We start from the raw sequence: 13014 nt of genomic DNA, 5'->3' as shown, positions 1-13014 counted from the left end.
AAGGGTCGCATTTACTTGTGCGTAGTACCACTATGTTAGGTACGAAATAGGTTTATGATTAGTAGCACACAGGAGCACCGCGCGGTCGGCTTTTGCAGTACCTGTGATTAGTACCACTATATGAGCAGAACCATGGGATGATAGCTACCATGGTTCTGCCTTGCCTATGATTAGTACCCACTATATGAGGAACACCACGGGATAGGGAGAGGTCCCTGTGGTTAGTACTCTCATGTGATGAACACCATAGGTTTGCGTTGCCTGTAAATGGCGCCGCAAAGTGAGAAAAACATAGGTCTGTATTATACGTCGAATTTCATAACCTCTGAGTAGTACAATAATGTGTGGAATACCGCAAGTCTCTGCTACTTTTGATTAGTACCGCAACAGGACGGATACCATGGTTCTGCATTACAAGCGATAAGTATCATTCTGAGGGGCCTCTGATCTGTATTTTGGACCCATTTAGACACCAAGCATTCTCGATTCAGGATTGTGCTTTGGAAGTGGTCCCTTGGTCTGTACTACTATTAACTATGATAGTTTTTAGAGACGGATCCACTGATTGTTTTAAATTCATTTTCATTCATTCATTCATTCATTCATTCATTCTTCATGACATTTTTTATTTTGGTCAGTGGATGATTTTGAACTTTTACTTTGTCATTTCATTTCGTACCATTAGGGACCGATGACCTCGATGTTAGGCCCCTTTAAACAACAAGCATCATCATCATCATCAATCAAAAGTAGCGTAGACTCGCGGTATTCCAGACATTATGGTACTACTCACAGGTAATGAAATTCGCACGTGCAATTCAGACCTATGGTGTTGCACACTTAGCGGCGCCATTTACAGGCAACGCAAACCTATGGTTTTCATCACATACATGTACTAACCACAGGGACTCGTACTATCCCGTGGTGTTCCTTATATAGTGGGTACTAATCATAGACAATTATTATTTATAAATTTCATTTTCCGTATTGACAGATTCAAAGTATAGATAAGAAAAGTGTTTTTCCACCAATCATAGGCAAGCCAGAACCCTGGTGTCGCTCATATAGTGCTACTAATGACAGGTACCTTAAAAGCCTGACTGCACGGTGCTCCCGATTGCTACTAATCAAAAACCTATTTGGTACCTAACAGTGGTACTACGCGCAAGTAATAGCGACCCACGGTGTTCCCTGCGTGGTGGTACTAATCACAAGTAGTTTCATGGTTCTAATCCAATCATCCCTTGTTCGCCCCTTTTAGTCGCCTCTTACAAGAGGTAGGGAATACCGTGGGTGTATTCTTCGTCTGTCAATTGAAGTTTACGTCCAACACATATTACAGTGATTTTGATGTTTTAATGTGTTTATAAGAGTTTTGCTTATGAACTAATTTCACATTATTCTAACATAATACATACTATAACAACGCAAGAACCACGTTACTTGCCGCTTTAGACAGTCAACAGTGCAATCTAGCACATTAAACCATGTTTACTAATGTTTTATTGTGATTTTTATTGTTTTAATGTGTTTAAGTGTTCTGTTTATGGGCTAACTTCTTATTATTCTAATATAACACGAACTGTACAACGCAAGAACCACTGTTACCTGCTGCATTAGACAATCAGCAGTGCAGTCAAGCACTTTAAACCATTACTAATGTTTTATTATGGCTAGTCATTTGTTTTATTGAACTATCAACACGTATTTCTCTATTTAGTGTAAATTATTGTTAAAACGACTATAATACTGACTATTTTAAAATTGTTCAACTAAGTTCTATTCAATCTTATAATCTAAATATTCATTAGATTGAAGATCAATTAAACTGACTAGGCAAATGCATATGATAAAAATACTCCGACATACTCATCACATAAAAGAAAAGACGAACTCATATTGATGATGATGATGCTTGTTGTTTTAAGGGGCCTAACATCGAAGGTCATCGGCCCCTAATGGTACGAAATGAAAGAACAAAAATGACAAAGCCATCCACTGACCAAAATAAAAATAAAAAATGTCATGAAGAATGAATTGATGGACAGGAACCCAACAAAACACAAAACAAACAAACAAAAACAAAAACCAGTGGATCGGACTCAATAGAGAACGAAAATAACATTATTACCGACCAAGGAACCACTTAGAAAGCACAATGATGCTTGGTGTCTAAAGGGGGTGCAAAATCCACGTCTAAGGCCCCACAGAATGGTACATGTCGCGAGTAAAATAGAACCATGGTATGAGTCATGTTGGGGTATTAATCAGAAGTAGCGAAGACTCACGGTGTTCCACAAAAGATGGTACTACTCACAAGTACTGTACTTCGTACAGGTAACGCAGACCTATGGTGTTTCGCACACAATGGCGCCACTTACAGCCAACGCAAACCGATGAGTTTCCTCACCTAGGGTACTAGTCACGGGTGCCGGTCCCAAGGGCCCCGTGGTGTTCCGCACATAGTGAGTACTAATCACAGGCAAGGCAGACCCACGGTGCCGCTCATATAGTGGTACAACTCACAGGCTACGCCCAGACCCGCGGTGTTGCCCACATGGGTACAACGCACGGGTACTGGAATCCACCAGGCCAGGCTTTTTACTGCAACGAATCACAAACATATTTCGTACCATGTTAGTGATACTACTCGCAAGTACATGCAACCCATGGTGTTCCCCGCATGATGGTACGAATCAAGAGTAGTTTCATGGTTCTAATTCATTCATCCCTTGGTCGCCCCTTTTAGTCGCCTCGCACGACAGGCAGGGGATACCGTGGGTGTATTATTCGTCAGCCTCCCCCACCCACAGGGGGTGTGTGTTTGGTCCGCGAGAGGTATTTTATTTCCCTCAAGTCCGCCGGCAAGCCGGTTAGGACCCCCCTATCCGCCACCTGGGACGCGCCACGTGGGAGTATCACCTCTCCCCCTGCTACGCCTGCGTAGCAGGTTCGTGGCGAACTCATATTAGTTCTTACATATATATTGAGTGTAATAAGGGCAATTCATTTTTATAATTGTAACTATGTCAAACATTGAATTCTTAGCATGGATATAACTACTATAAAATTGTTGAATTCTAGAGTATGTCATTAGCTCTCAATAATGAGGCACCCACTGTCGGCAGCCCTGAAGATGGTTTTCCGTGGTTTCCCATTTTCACACCAGGCAAATGCTGGGGCTGTACCTTAATTAAGGCCACGGCCGCTTCCTTCCCACTCCTAGCTCTTTCCTGTCCCATCGTCGCCATAAGACATATCTGTGTTGGTGTGACGTAAAGCCAATAGCAAATATATATATACAGCACATGTATCATGACATAACCTCACAAATAATACAATCGTTCGTACATAGCTATGTTAATAATAATAATTCTAATAAGTGGATGTAAACATTTCATAGCCATACCTCACAAGTCTTAATAATAATAATAATAATAAAAATAATGATAATAATTCGAGCTCAATATTGGCATTATTTACCCATGTGTTAAAGGAGATTGTTTTCAAGTTATATCAGTCTGTTATACTTGCGTCAAACTACAGGTGATTTTATTATTCTAAATGTGTAGATATTATTGAAAAGTTTAAAATATGTTATGATATTTCCTTTCCAGTACGAAACCCTCCACCTGTTTGTCTTGGAGTGCCTTATGTGAAGGAATGGGCTGAAGCTTGTGTACATTTGCATGATATTGATGCAACAACAAGTCATCTTCATGCTTGTGTGGCTGTGGAGGCCAGGATGAAGAGAATTGTTATAGCCAAGTATGAACTTGGTTGTTTTGACATAGGGCCTCGCCAGTTCATCAACAATGAACTTGATGATAATTCTCTTCACCAGTATCCTTCTGTCCTAATGGTTTAGAATTAAGTTTTGATTCATTAACACAAAACATTTGCCAGGGTCAGTCATGAGGAGTGTTGTATAACGTCTGTGCTGCTTTTATTGCTAATTCTCTTCTGTGTTTATGTATGTCATCTTTTCACTTCTGTTTATGTCTCCCTATTAGCATTTATAAAAGCTATTTTGGAAAATATGAATAAGCGAATAAACAGTAATTTACTGGCGCATGGACATTGTAGCAACACACATAAGAGGAGGACATTTCAAGAAATGCAGAAAACTTTAATGTTAAATCTTCATAAGTTTCAGCAGGAGACTAGAGTGATATAGAATCTGCTGTTTTCAGGCATCCTGTTAAGCAGTTTGTATGTCCTCACTTTAGCAAATGATATTTTTCCAGGTTAATAGTATTGAACTTCAGTTCTCCTTTTGCTGTTAAGTTCCCCTAATGCAGTACATTTAGACAGCTACTGACATTTTAGTCCCTCTAGCAAATCAGATTGTGTGATACCACCTATAAGATTCATTTAAATTATCTGCCTCCATCATAATATAATGAGTAGTGACAGCATAGATATCAAGCAAGACAGCCTGCAATTTTAATATGATTTTTGATATTGTGATCATAGCTGTAGGGCCTCCATTTTTATATAGAATGTGAACTACAGGGCCAAGACTTATTCCAAAATTTTTACATAGATTGACTGACCACTCAGCTATCTTGCTCCTTTGTAGAACTCATACCTTGCTTGATACTGCTTACCATATATTTGCTTCTCCCTGTTGTTTGTGTAACTTCATGAGTATTGGCCATATTGTTAATTTATTGTCAACAGCCTTCTTTTGTCTTGAAGTTATTTTAGTGGAAATTCTATTCATTATCCTAAAGAGGAAGGTATGATGATATAACAACAATTTAAACTATATAAGCAAGAAATTACTGAACCATTTATTTTTTTTCCTAGTAACATCTGTAGCTCACTGATTCTTTGCTTTCAAAACTTGATTCACTTATTTAAAAATCAAAAAGTAAATGGGCAGTTCCATCTCATTTACATTTTCCAGGAATAGTCAGGGCTGTAGGAAGGGTGGTGCAAAGAAATAGGATTTTGATTTTAAAAAATAATTTTATTGATAAGAAAATGCAACTAAATAATAACAGAACATGAGGAAAAAATTCTAAAGTTTGAGAGAATGTCCTTGTGAGAGAAAAGAATGGTTAAACCACATGAAGATGCAATCTTACATACTGCAGTAAAACATGAAATAGAGATAAAATTCTACTATGGCAAATTCAAAGAAAATAAATAATTATGAAAATGACCCAGTATTGAAAATTATAGGTCTTTCATCAACTTTGACTAAAAACTCTGAAACATTTGCAGTAAATTGATAAGTAATATTATTGGCTTTACGTCTTGCTAAATACTTTTATGGCTTTTGGGGACGCCAATGTGCTGGAATTTTGTCCCACAATAGTTCTTTTACATGCCAGTAAATCTACCAACATGAGACTGTTGTATTTGAGCACCTTGAAATACCACCGGACTGAGCCAGGATCGAACCTTTCAAGTTGGGCTCATAAAGCCAGCGCCTCAACCATCTGAGACACTCAGCCCGGCACAGTAAATTGAAAAGAAGGAACATGCTTTTTATTGTTACTATTTTTATTAAATGCTTGTCTGCATTAATTCTGTAGTATTTTGCATTCATTGAAGAAAGAGTGAATCAGAGTTGTTTCAGTGTTAGTGGTACATCATTAAAGATGTACAGTGATAATGTTAATGATTGCTGTGTTAAGGGGCACCATAATGAATATACAGTACAAAAGAAAATGCCAAGCAGTCTCCATGCAAGGCTCAAATGGGCCTTGGAGAAGTCTATGGTGAAGGCTTCCACTCTCCATAAATTTGGCACTGAGTGGGATAGAGTGGTTAGCTCTATACCTGGCTGCTTTTGGCCCTGGGAATTAACCTGGCACTAATTTCTGATGTAGGCCGAGTGAACTTCAGGGCCATGAGCGGTCCAGATTCGAAATTTTGCGACTTCCTGGCAGGAAATCTAACTTGCATCCTTCCAGGTGAACAGAGGATGCATTTACCACCTCAGCTAGGCAGCCCCCGAATGTAGAGTGCACTAATGGATGGACAGTCTTCCATATGGAAATTATGTTTTGTTATTTCAGAAAAGGGTCCCAGGTACTCTCTGTGTCTCACTTTGTATTCATTATCAAACTGTAGCAATATGCTGATGAAAATAGTTCAGACAGCTGCACATATTTGTTGGGCTACCATATCATAGAATCAGATTATTATATATGAACGTAAATAAAGGAATGCTTTTGAGTTTTTTGCCATTATTGTAGAGGAAAACTAATACCGGTAGATGATATTCATACTCATGGGTTTAAAATCAAGCAGAAATGATAAGAATGATAGGAAATTAGTCTTATTAATATGTTTTTTCTTTCTAAGAGGTGAATAATGAGATGATGTAGATCCCATAGGATCCGTCACTGAATAATAATGATTTTATATTTTTGCCTTTCATCAATAAGAGCTGTCCTAAATTCAGGAGGAGAATCTCAAATCTCTCACATAAAAGTGTAAATGTTGACTATAACTGATAAACAATGCCTTTAGTTTATATTCTGTTAATATTAGTACTCCCTCATCCAGCCTTGTCTCTTCTAGTGTTAAAACTGTGTTGCTTTGGAAGTGCTGTAACGTGTTTCTGACAGAATACTCTTTTTCACATTATGACTGTTAGGCCATTGCTGTTATCTCGCTCTCTTTTTTATTTTTTGCTCTCTCTGTTCTGAGTTACTTTTTAGGCCTACAGGAATGTGTTTTCAGGAATAATTTTCAAAATTATGCAATTACAGTTCTAACGTTGAACAAAACGCACAATTTATGAAGGAATGCAGATTCAAACATATTGAGAAACAGCCAATTTTTGAGACAAGCATGTTATTATATATATAAGTTGTAAGTGACCTTGTGTGCTACTGATATTGTTTTATGGCAAGTTTAATTGGATACTTAACTTTTTCTCCGAAGAGAGGTTACAATTTTATTCCTCATTAGTATTTTTTTGACAAGATTCATACTGTTCTATTGATAAATTTTATACTGATATTTTGTATTTTATTATCTCTACTTTATGCTTTGTTTGTTTTGATGTGTAATATTACACCTTGTCATGATTGTACCTTTTTGTAATAAATGGATTTAAGACATGCATCTTATGTTCTTCTTGTTATGTTCTAAACCTGTGTGATGAAAATATAGTCCTGTAAAATAAATCATCATCATCATTTCCCTTTATCCAGCTGTAGCCGGGTAGAGACAAATATGGTTCCTCGCCACTTCATTTGGTTTTTCCACCACCGTGTCCCAGTTCAGGTTTCTTTCTCTAATACTGCATTGGATTGTGTCCTTCCATCTTAATTGTGGTCGACCACAGCCTCTCCTTCCTTTCATTTTAATTTCCATCACCTTTTTTTTTTTTGGCATTCTTTCATCACTCATTCGCTTTATGTGCCCAAACCATCTTAGTCGGCTCTTCTCTATTCTGTCCTTCATTTTTTCCACTCAAATTTCTTCCCGGATTTTCTTATTTCTTACTTTGTCTCTTCTACTCTTCTGTATCATACTCCTTAAGAACTTCATTTTGGCTGCCTGTATTCGACTCTCATCCTTCTTTGTCAGTGACCAAGATACTGCTTCGTAAGTTATGGGTACGTAATACATCTTGTAGATAGTTTCCTTTGCTCCCATTGGCATATCCTTGTCCCATAACATGTTTCTTAAACTATGATAGAAACAGCTTCCAGCTTGAATCCTCTTACTAATCTCAGCATCCAGTCGAGCATTCTCCATTAATTCACTCCCCAGGTATTTGAACGTCTCCACTACTTCCAGGGGCTTGTCTGCAAGTCTAATCTCACCTTTCCCTTCTTTCTCCCCTCTATACATAACAAGAGTTTTACTCTTTTCTACACTTATTTTCAATCCACATTCTTCGATCTTCCCACTCACCTCATCCAACTGTACTTGAACCTTCATGTTTTCTTCTCCTTAAATCACAATATCATCTGCTATTAACATCATGTTCATTTCTATTCCTCCATATGTTGCTTTTGTTTTTTCTCATGATGTTATCCATTACTATTGTACACAGGATTGCTGATAGAACACCGCCCTGTCTCGATGATGATGATGATGCTTGTTGTTTTAAGGGGCCTAACATCGAAGGTCATCGGCCCCTAATAGAACGAGATGAACGACATGAGATATGAAGTTAAAATTTTAAAACGTATCCACTGACTAGATATAAAAAAGGTGATGAAAAAATGAGGGCGAGATTAAAACAATCAGTGGATCTAATACGCAATGCCTTATTCTCTAATAAAATAAGAGAAAAGACAGGAAACAAAACGAATAAGGCATTGCCTGATAGTACAGATATATACACATAATTTACGTTAGACGTTAAAATAACACATTAAAATACACAACACAAACCAAAATGAAGTCAATGGGATAAAAGTGCAAATGACACAAAAAACACTAGGACAAAGACATCATCACACACGATAAAAGAGACCACTATCCCCCATAAAGCAGATGACGAGGTCTACTGACTGCTCGTCATCTCACAAGATAAGGGAGTTACCTCGGGATCTCCATTGATGCAGGACTGAAAAGATACTATATCGCCATGTAGTGTCATAGGCCTTCTCTAAGTCAAAGAAAACAGCTACCAAGTGCTGCTTGTGGAGAAACGCATCCTGGATAGAGCTCTCTAGGTGTACCAAGTGGTAAGTGGTGGATCGAGCGGCTCGAAAACCACATTGGTACTCTGAGAAGAGTCCTTGTTCTCCAGACACCACACAAGTCGGCGATTTAACAACCTCTCAAATAGCTTACACAAGGAATTTGTAAGACAAATCGATCTGTAATTTCCTGCATACTTAAGATCTTTATCAGGCTTGAGGACAGGAATGACGATGCCCTCTCTCCACTGAGACGGAAAATCACACTCTATCCAGATCCGGTTGAACACACAAATGAGATATAGTAGGCTATCATCACTAAGGTGAACATCTGGTTATGGATGTTGTCCAGTCCAGGAGACGTGTCTGTGCAAAGTGCTAAGGCGCTGCAGAGATTCCACTCTGTAGGGCACGTTGAAATCCTCTGAAGCTTGGGTGGCAAAACTTTAGGAGATGACGTACTTTCTCCCGCTTCAGAGCGAGGAAATCGGGATGGTAATTCCCGAATCCAGATACATCCGCGAAATGATTAGCTAGGTGGTTAGCAATCGTGAGAGAGTCAGTGGCGACACTGCCTGAAATGGAAATTCCCAGTCCAGGAGATGATCCGCGGATATCCGAAATCCGTTAAAGCTTACTCCACACTTGAGATGATGGAGTATGTGACGTTATAGACGACAAACATCTCTCCCATGAAGCCTTCTTACTTTGGCGAGTAAGAACTCGCGCCTTAGCGCGGAGTTTCTTAAATGTTACCAGGTTGGCCGCAGTAGGCTGTCTACGGTAACGTTTATGAGCGCGACGGCGTTCTTTGATAGCTGCTGCTATTTCTTCGTTCCACCATGGAACAAGTTTTCGGTGAGGTGTTCCCGAGAAGAACGGAATAAACACCTCAGCAGCAGCAAGAATAACTTGGGTGATGTACGTTATTTCCTCGTGACGGTATGCCTGATATCGTCGTTAAGGACAGCTACTGATGTGTACTTTGGCCAATCAACATGTTTAAAAATCCATCGAGGAGGAGCCTCGACGGATTTTTGTTTAATCAAAGTAAGAATGTTGGGAAAATGGTCATTGTCACAAAGATCGTCGTGTGTTCCACCGAAACAGCGGAACCATCGTTCGGCTACATAGACTTACGTCTATGCGAGAATATGTGCCGTAACGTACACTGAAGTGTGTTGGTTCCCCTGTGTACAAAATACATGATTCCAGCTCTCTTCCGCGGGTGCATGGCGTGTCAGAGCCCCAGATGGGGTGATGGGCGTTAAGATCACCCACCAAGAGGAAGGGAGGTGGAAGCTGATCTGGAAGATCAGCGACATCATTTATGTTAAGATGATGATGATGCTTGTTGTTTACAGGGGCCTAAGTTCGCGGTCATCGGCCCCTCACGGCACGAAATGAAATAACAAAAAGTTCAAAATAATCCACTGACCAAAATAAAATGTCATGAAGAATGAATGGATGGACATGAACCCATCAAAAACAAACAAACAAAACAGTGCATTAGACTGAAAAAAGATCGTAAGTAAAGGAATTACTGACCACGGGACCACTCATAAAGCACAATGATGCTTGATGCCTAAAGGGGTGCAAAATCCATGTCGAAGGCCCCACAGAATGGTACATGCCGCGAGTAAAGTAGAACCATGGTATTTGTCATGTTGGGGTACTAATCAAAAGTAGCGAAGACTCATGGTGTTCCACACAAGATGGTACTACTCACACGTATTGTACTTCGTACAAGTAACACAGACCTATGGTGTTTCTCTCACAATGGCGCCACTCGTAGCCAACGCAAACCGATTAGTTTCCTTACCTAGGTGTACTAGGCACGGGTGCTGGTCCCACGGGCCCCGTGGTATTCCTCACACAGTGGATACTAATCACAGGCAACGCAGACCCACGGTGTCGCTCATATAGTGGTACAACTCACAGGTAACGCCCAGACCCGCGGTGGTACTCACATGGGTACGACGCGCGGGTACTGGCAACCACCAGGCCAAGCTTATAACTGCTACTAATCACAAACCCATTTCGCACCGAATATAGTGGTACAACTCGCAAGTACAGGCAACCCATGGTTTTTCCCGCGTGATGGTACGAATCAAAAGTAGTCTCATGGTTTTAATTCAATCATCCCTTGGTAGCCCCTTTCAGTCGCCTCTTACGACCGGCAGGGGATACCGTGGGTTAATTCTTCGTCTTCCTCTCCTACCCACAGGGGGCGTGTGTTTGGTCTGCGAGAGGTATTTTATTTCCCTCAAGTCCGCCGGCAAGCCGGTTAGGACCCCCCTATCCGCCACCTTGGATGCGCCACGTGGGAGTATCACCTCTCCCCCCGCTACGCCTGCGTAGCAGGTTCGTGGATTTAGGTTAAGTGGCTGACCTGGTGGAAAATAAACGTTAAACACTGTTGCTATGACAGGCAGAGGTAACCGCACCGCAATTGCATCCAGTGGGATCCGTACAGGAACCCCTTCACTCTATCAGAATGGACAAAAATGCCCACGCCACTGGACGCCCGGTAGGCATAACATCGCTCTGTCGAGTATAGTCTGAAATTTCTCAAGACCGTATGATGACCAGGTCTGAAGTTGGTCTCACCGAATACAACGTATACTCGCTGTGTACTCATAATTAGCTGACGTAACTGAGCAAGATGCCTGTCATAACCGTTACCATTCCACTGTAACAGTGCCATAGTGTAGACTATAAAAGGAGTGTTAGGTTATGAGCGCAAAATTCTCGTAAGCCTAAACACTATCATGATCTACATCCGTAGATGTAGAAGACAGCGCAACATCCATCCCGTCATCAACACACGGCGGGGATGCCGCCCAGAACTTCGACGTTTTTCGCGGGCGAGCAGGTCCTCTACGAGGAGAGCGCGCAGTTTTGGGAGCAGGAGTACGTCCCGACGCAGACTCATACCCTCCAGATGGGCGGCATTACTTCTCCTTCGCAGGGGAAGTGCGAAAGCGCTCAGCAAGGGTGCTTTTCATCGCCGCCTTCTTTTCTGGTTTAGTCATGCTGGGAGATGGTTTCCCAACCCTAGTCGACGATGCCGCCTCTCCACCATAGCTCGTGCAGTATAGCAGTCGCAGAGCGAAAGTATTGCAGGCTAATAGGAAGGTGGAACAGTGGACCTTTGAACATGGCTTTCGTTTTTCCACCACAAAGACCTGTGTTGTCCACTTTTGTCGTCAAAGTTCTCTTCACCCTCCTCCTGAACTTTATTTTGGAAATGTAGCTATCCCTGTAGTTGACACTTACCGATTTCTTGGGCTCCTTTTCGATAAAAAATTATCGTGGGAGCCACATGTGCGGCAGTTAAAATTGCAATGCACTAAGAAGCTTAATATCATGAAGTTTCTTAGCAGCACTTCTTGGGGGCTGACCGCACGGTGCTCCTACGATTCTATAGGGCACATATTTTATCTCGGCTAGACTACGGCAGTGCAGCATATGGTTCAGCAAGACCAAGCGTTCTTGCGAAGCTTAACAGCATCCACCACCTCAGTGTTAGGTTGGCGACGGGTGCTTTTCGTACAAGCCCCATTGCCAGCCTCCACGCTGAGTCTGGTGTGCCGCCTTTACACCTGAAGCGCCAGCGACTTCTACTTACGTATGCTGCAAATTTGCGACAGGTGCCACTTCATCCAAGATATCCTTGTGTTTTCAACAATGGCAACCGTTTGTTGTACGCTGCTTGACCTCGAGCGACGCGGCCGGTTGGGATACGCTTGGATAGCAGTTACAGGTTGTTTGACGTACCTTCGGTTCCTTGCCTTGTCGGACAACCAAGAGGGGTATCTCTGTGGGTCTTTCGACGATCTGAAATAATACTGGATCTGCACACTGGCCCGAAGGAAAACGCGGACCCTTCGATTTATCGGAGGCTCTTCCTGTACGTTGTTGGCCGCTATTCAGGTTCAGTCGTTGTCTACACGGATGGTTCAAGGACAGATACGAAGGTGGGCTGTCCATTTGTTGTTCACAATGATAGGTTTCTTTTTGCTTTCTCGGAAACCTGTAGTGTGTACACTGTAGAGCTCTATGCTATCTGTGGAGCTCTGCGGTACGCACTGTATAATGAGCGCCGTCACTTTCTTGTGTGTAATGACTCCTTGAGTTCGCTACAGTCTATTGATACCTGTTTCCCTCGGCACCCTGTGGTGCAGCGGATCCAGGACCTGCTGACCGGGTGTTCCGATGCCGGCTCCAGAATCACGTTTCTGTGGCTCCCAAGCCACATGGGCATAGAGGGAAACGAGTTAGCAAATCAGGCTGCCAAGGAGGCATTTACACTGCCCCCGTTGCTTTTCAAGGTTCCAGCAAGTGATATTCGCTCTCTGCTGAGACATCTTGTTATGTCCCATTGGGA

The 13014-nt window shown here is 41.5% G+C and overlaps 1 protein-coding gene across 1 annotated transcript in view; it reads left to right on the top strand.

The window, feature by feature from the left end:
• LOC136871626 (uncharacterized) overlaps window positions 1-7089 on the top strand; it is a 50172-nt gene extending 43083 nt beyond the window's left edge. The window contains exon 5 of the mRNA XM_067145093.2: window positions 3618-7089. Within this exon, the coding sequence (XP_067001194.2) occupies window positions 3618-3868 (251 nt within the window). The 3' untranslated portion in view covers window positions 3869-7089. The remainder of the gene's footprint in view (window positions 1-3617) is intronic.
• The last annotated feature ends 5925 nt before the right edge of the window (window positions 7090-13014 follow it).

The sequence above is a fragment of the Anabrus simplex genome, chromosome 4 (assembly GCF_040414725.1).
Source record: "Anabrus simplex isolate iqAnaSimp1 chromosome 4, ASM4041472v1, whole genome shotgun sequence".
Taxonomy (NCBI): domain Eukaryota; kingdom Metazoa; phylum Arthropoda; class Insecta; order Orthoptera; family Tettigoniidae; genus Anabrus; species Anabrus simplex.
The sequence above is the reverse complement of the archived record's forward strand: the minus strand, read 5'-3'. Positions and strand labels throughout refer to the sequence as shown.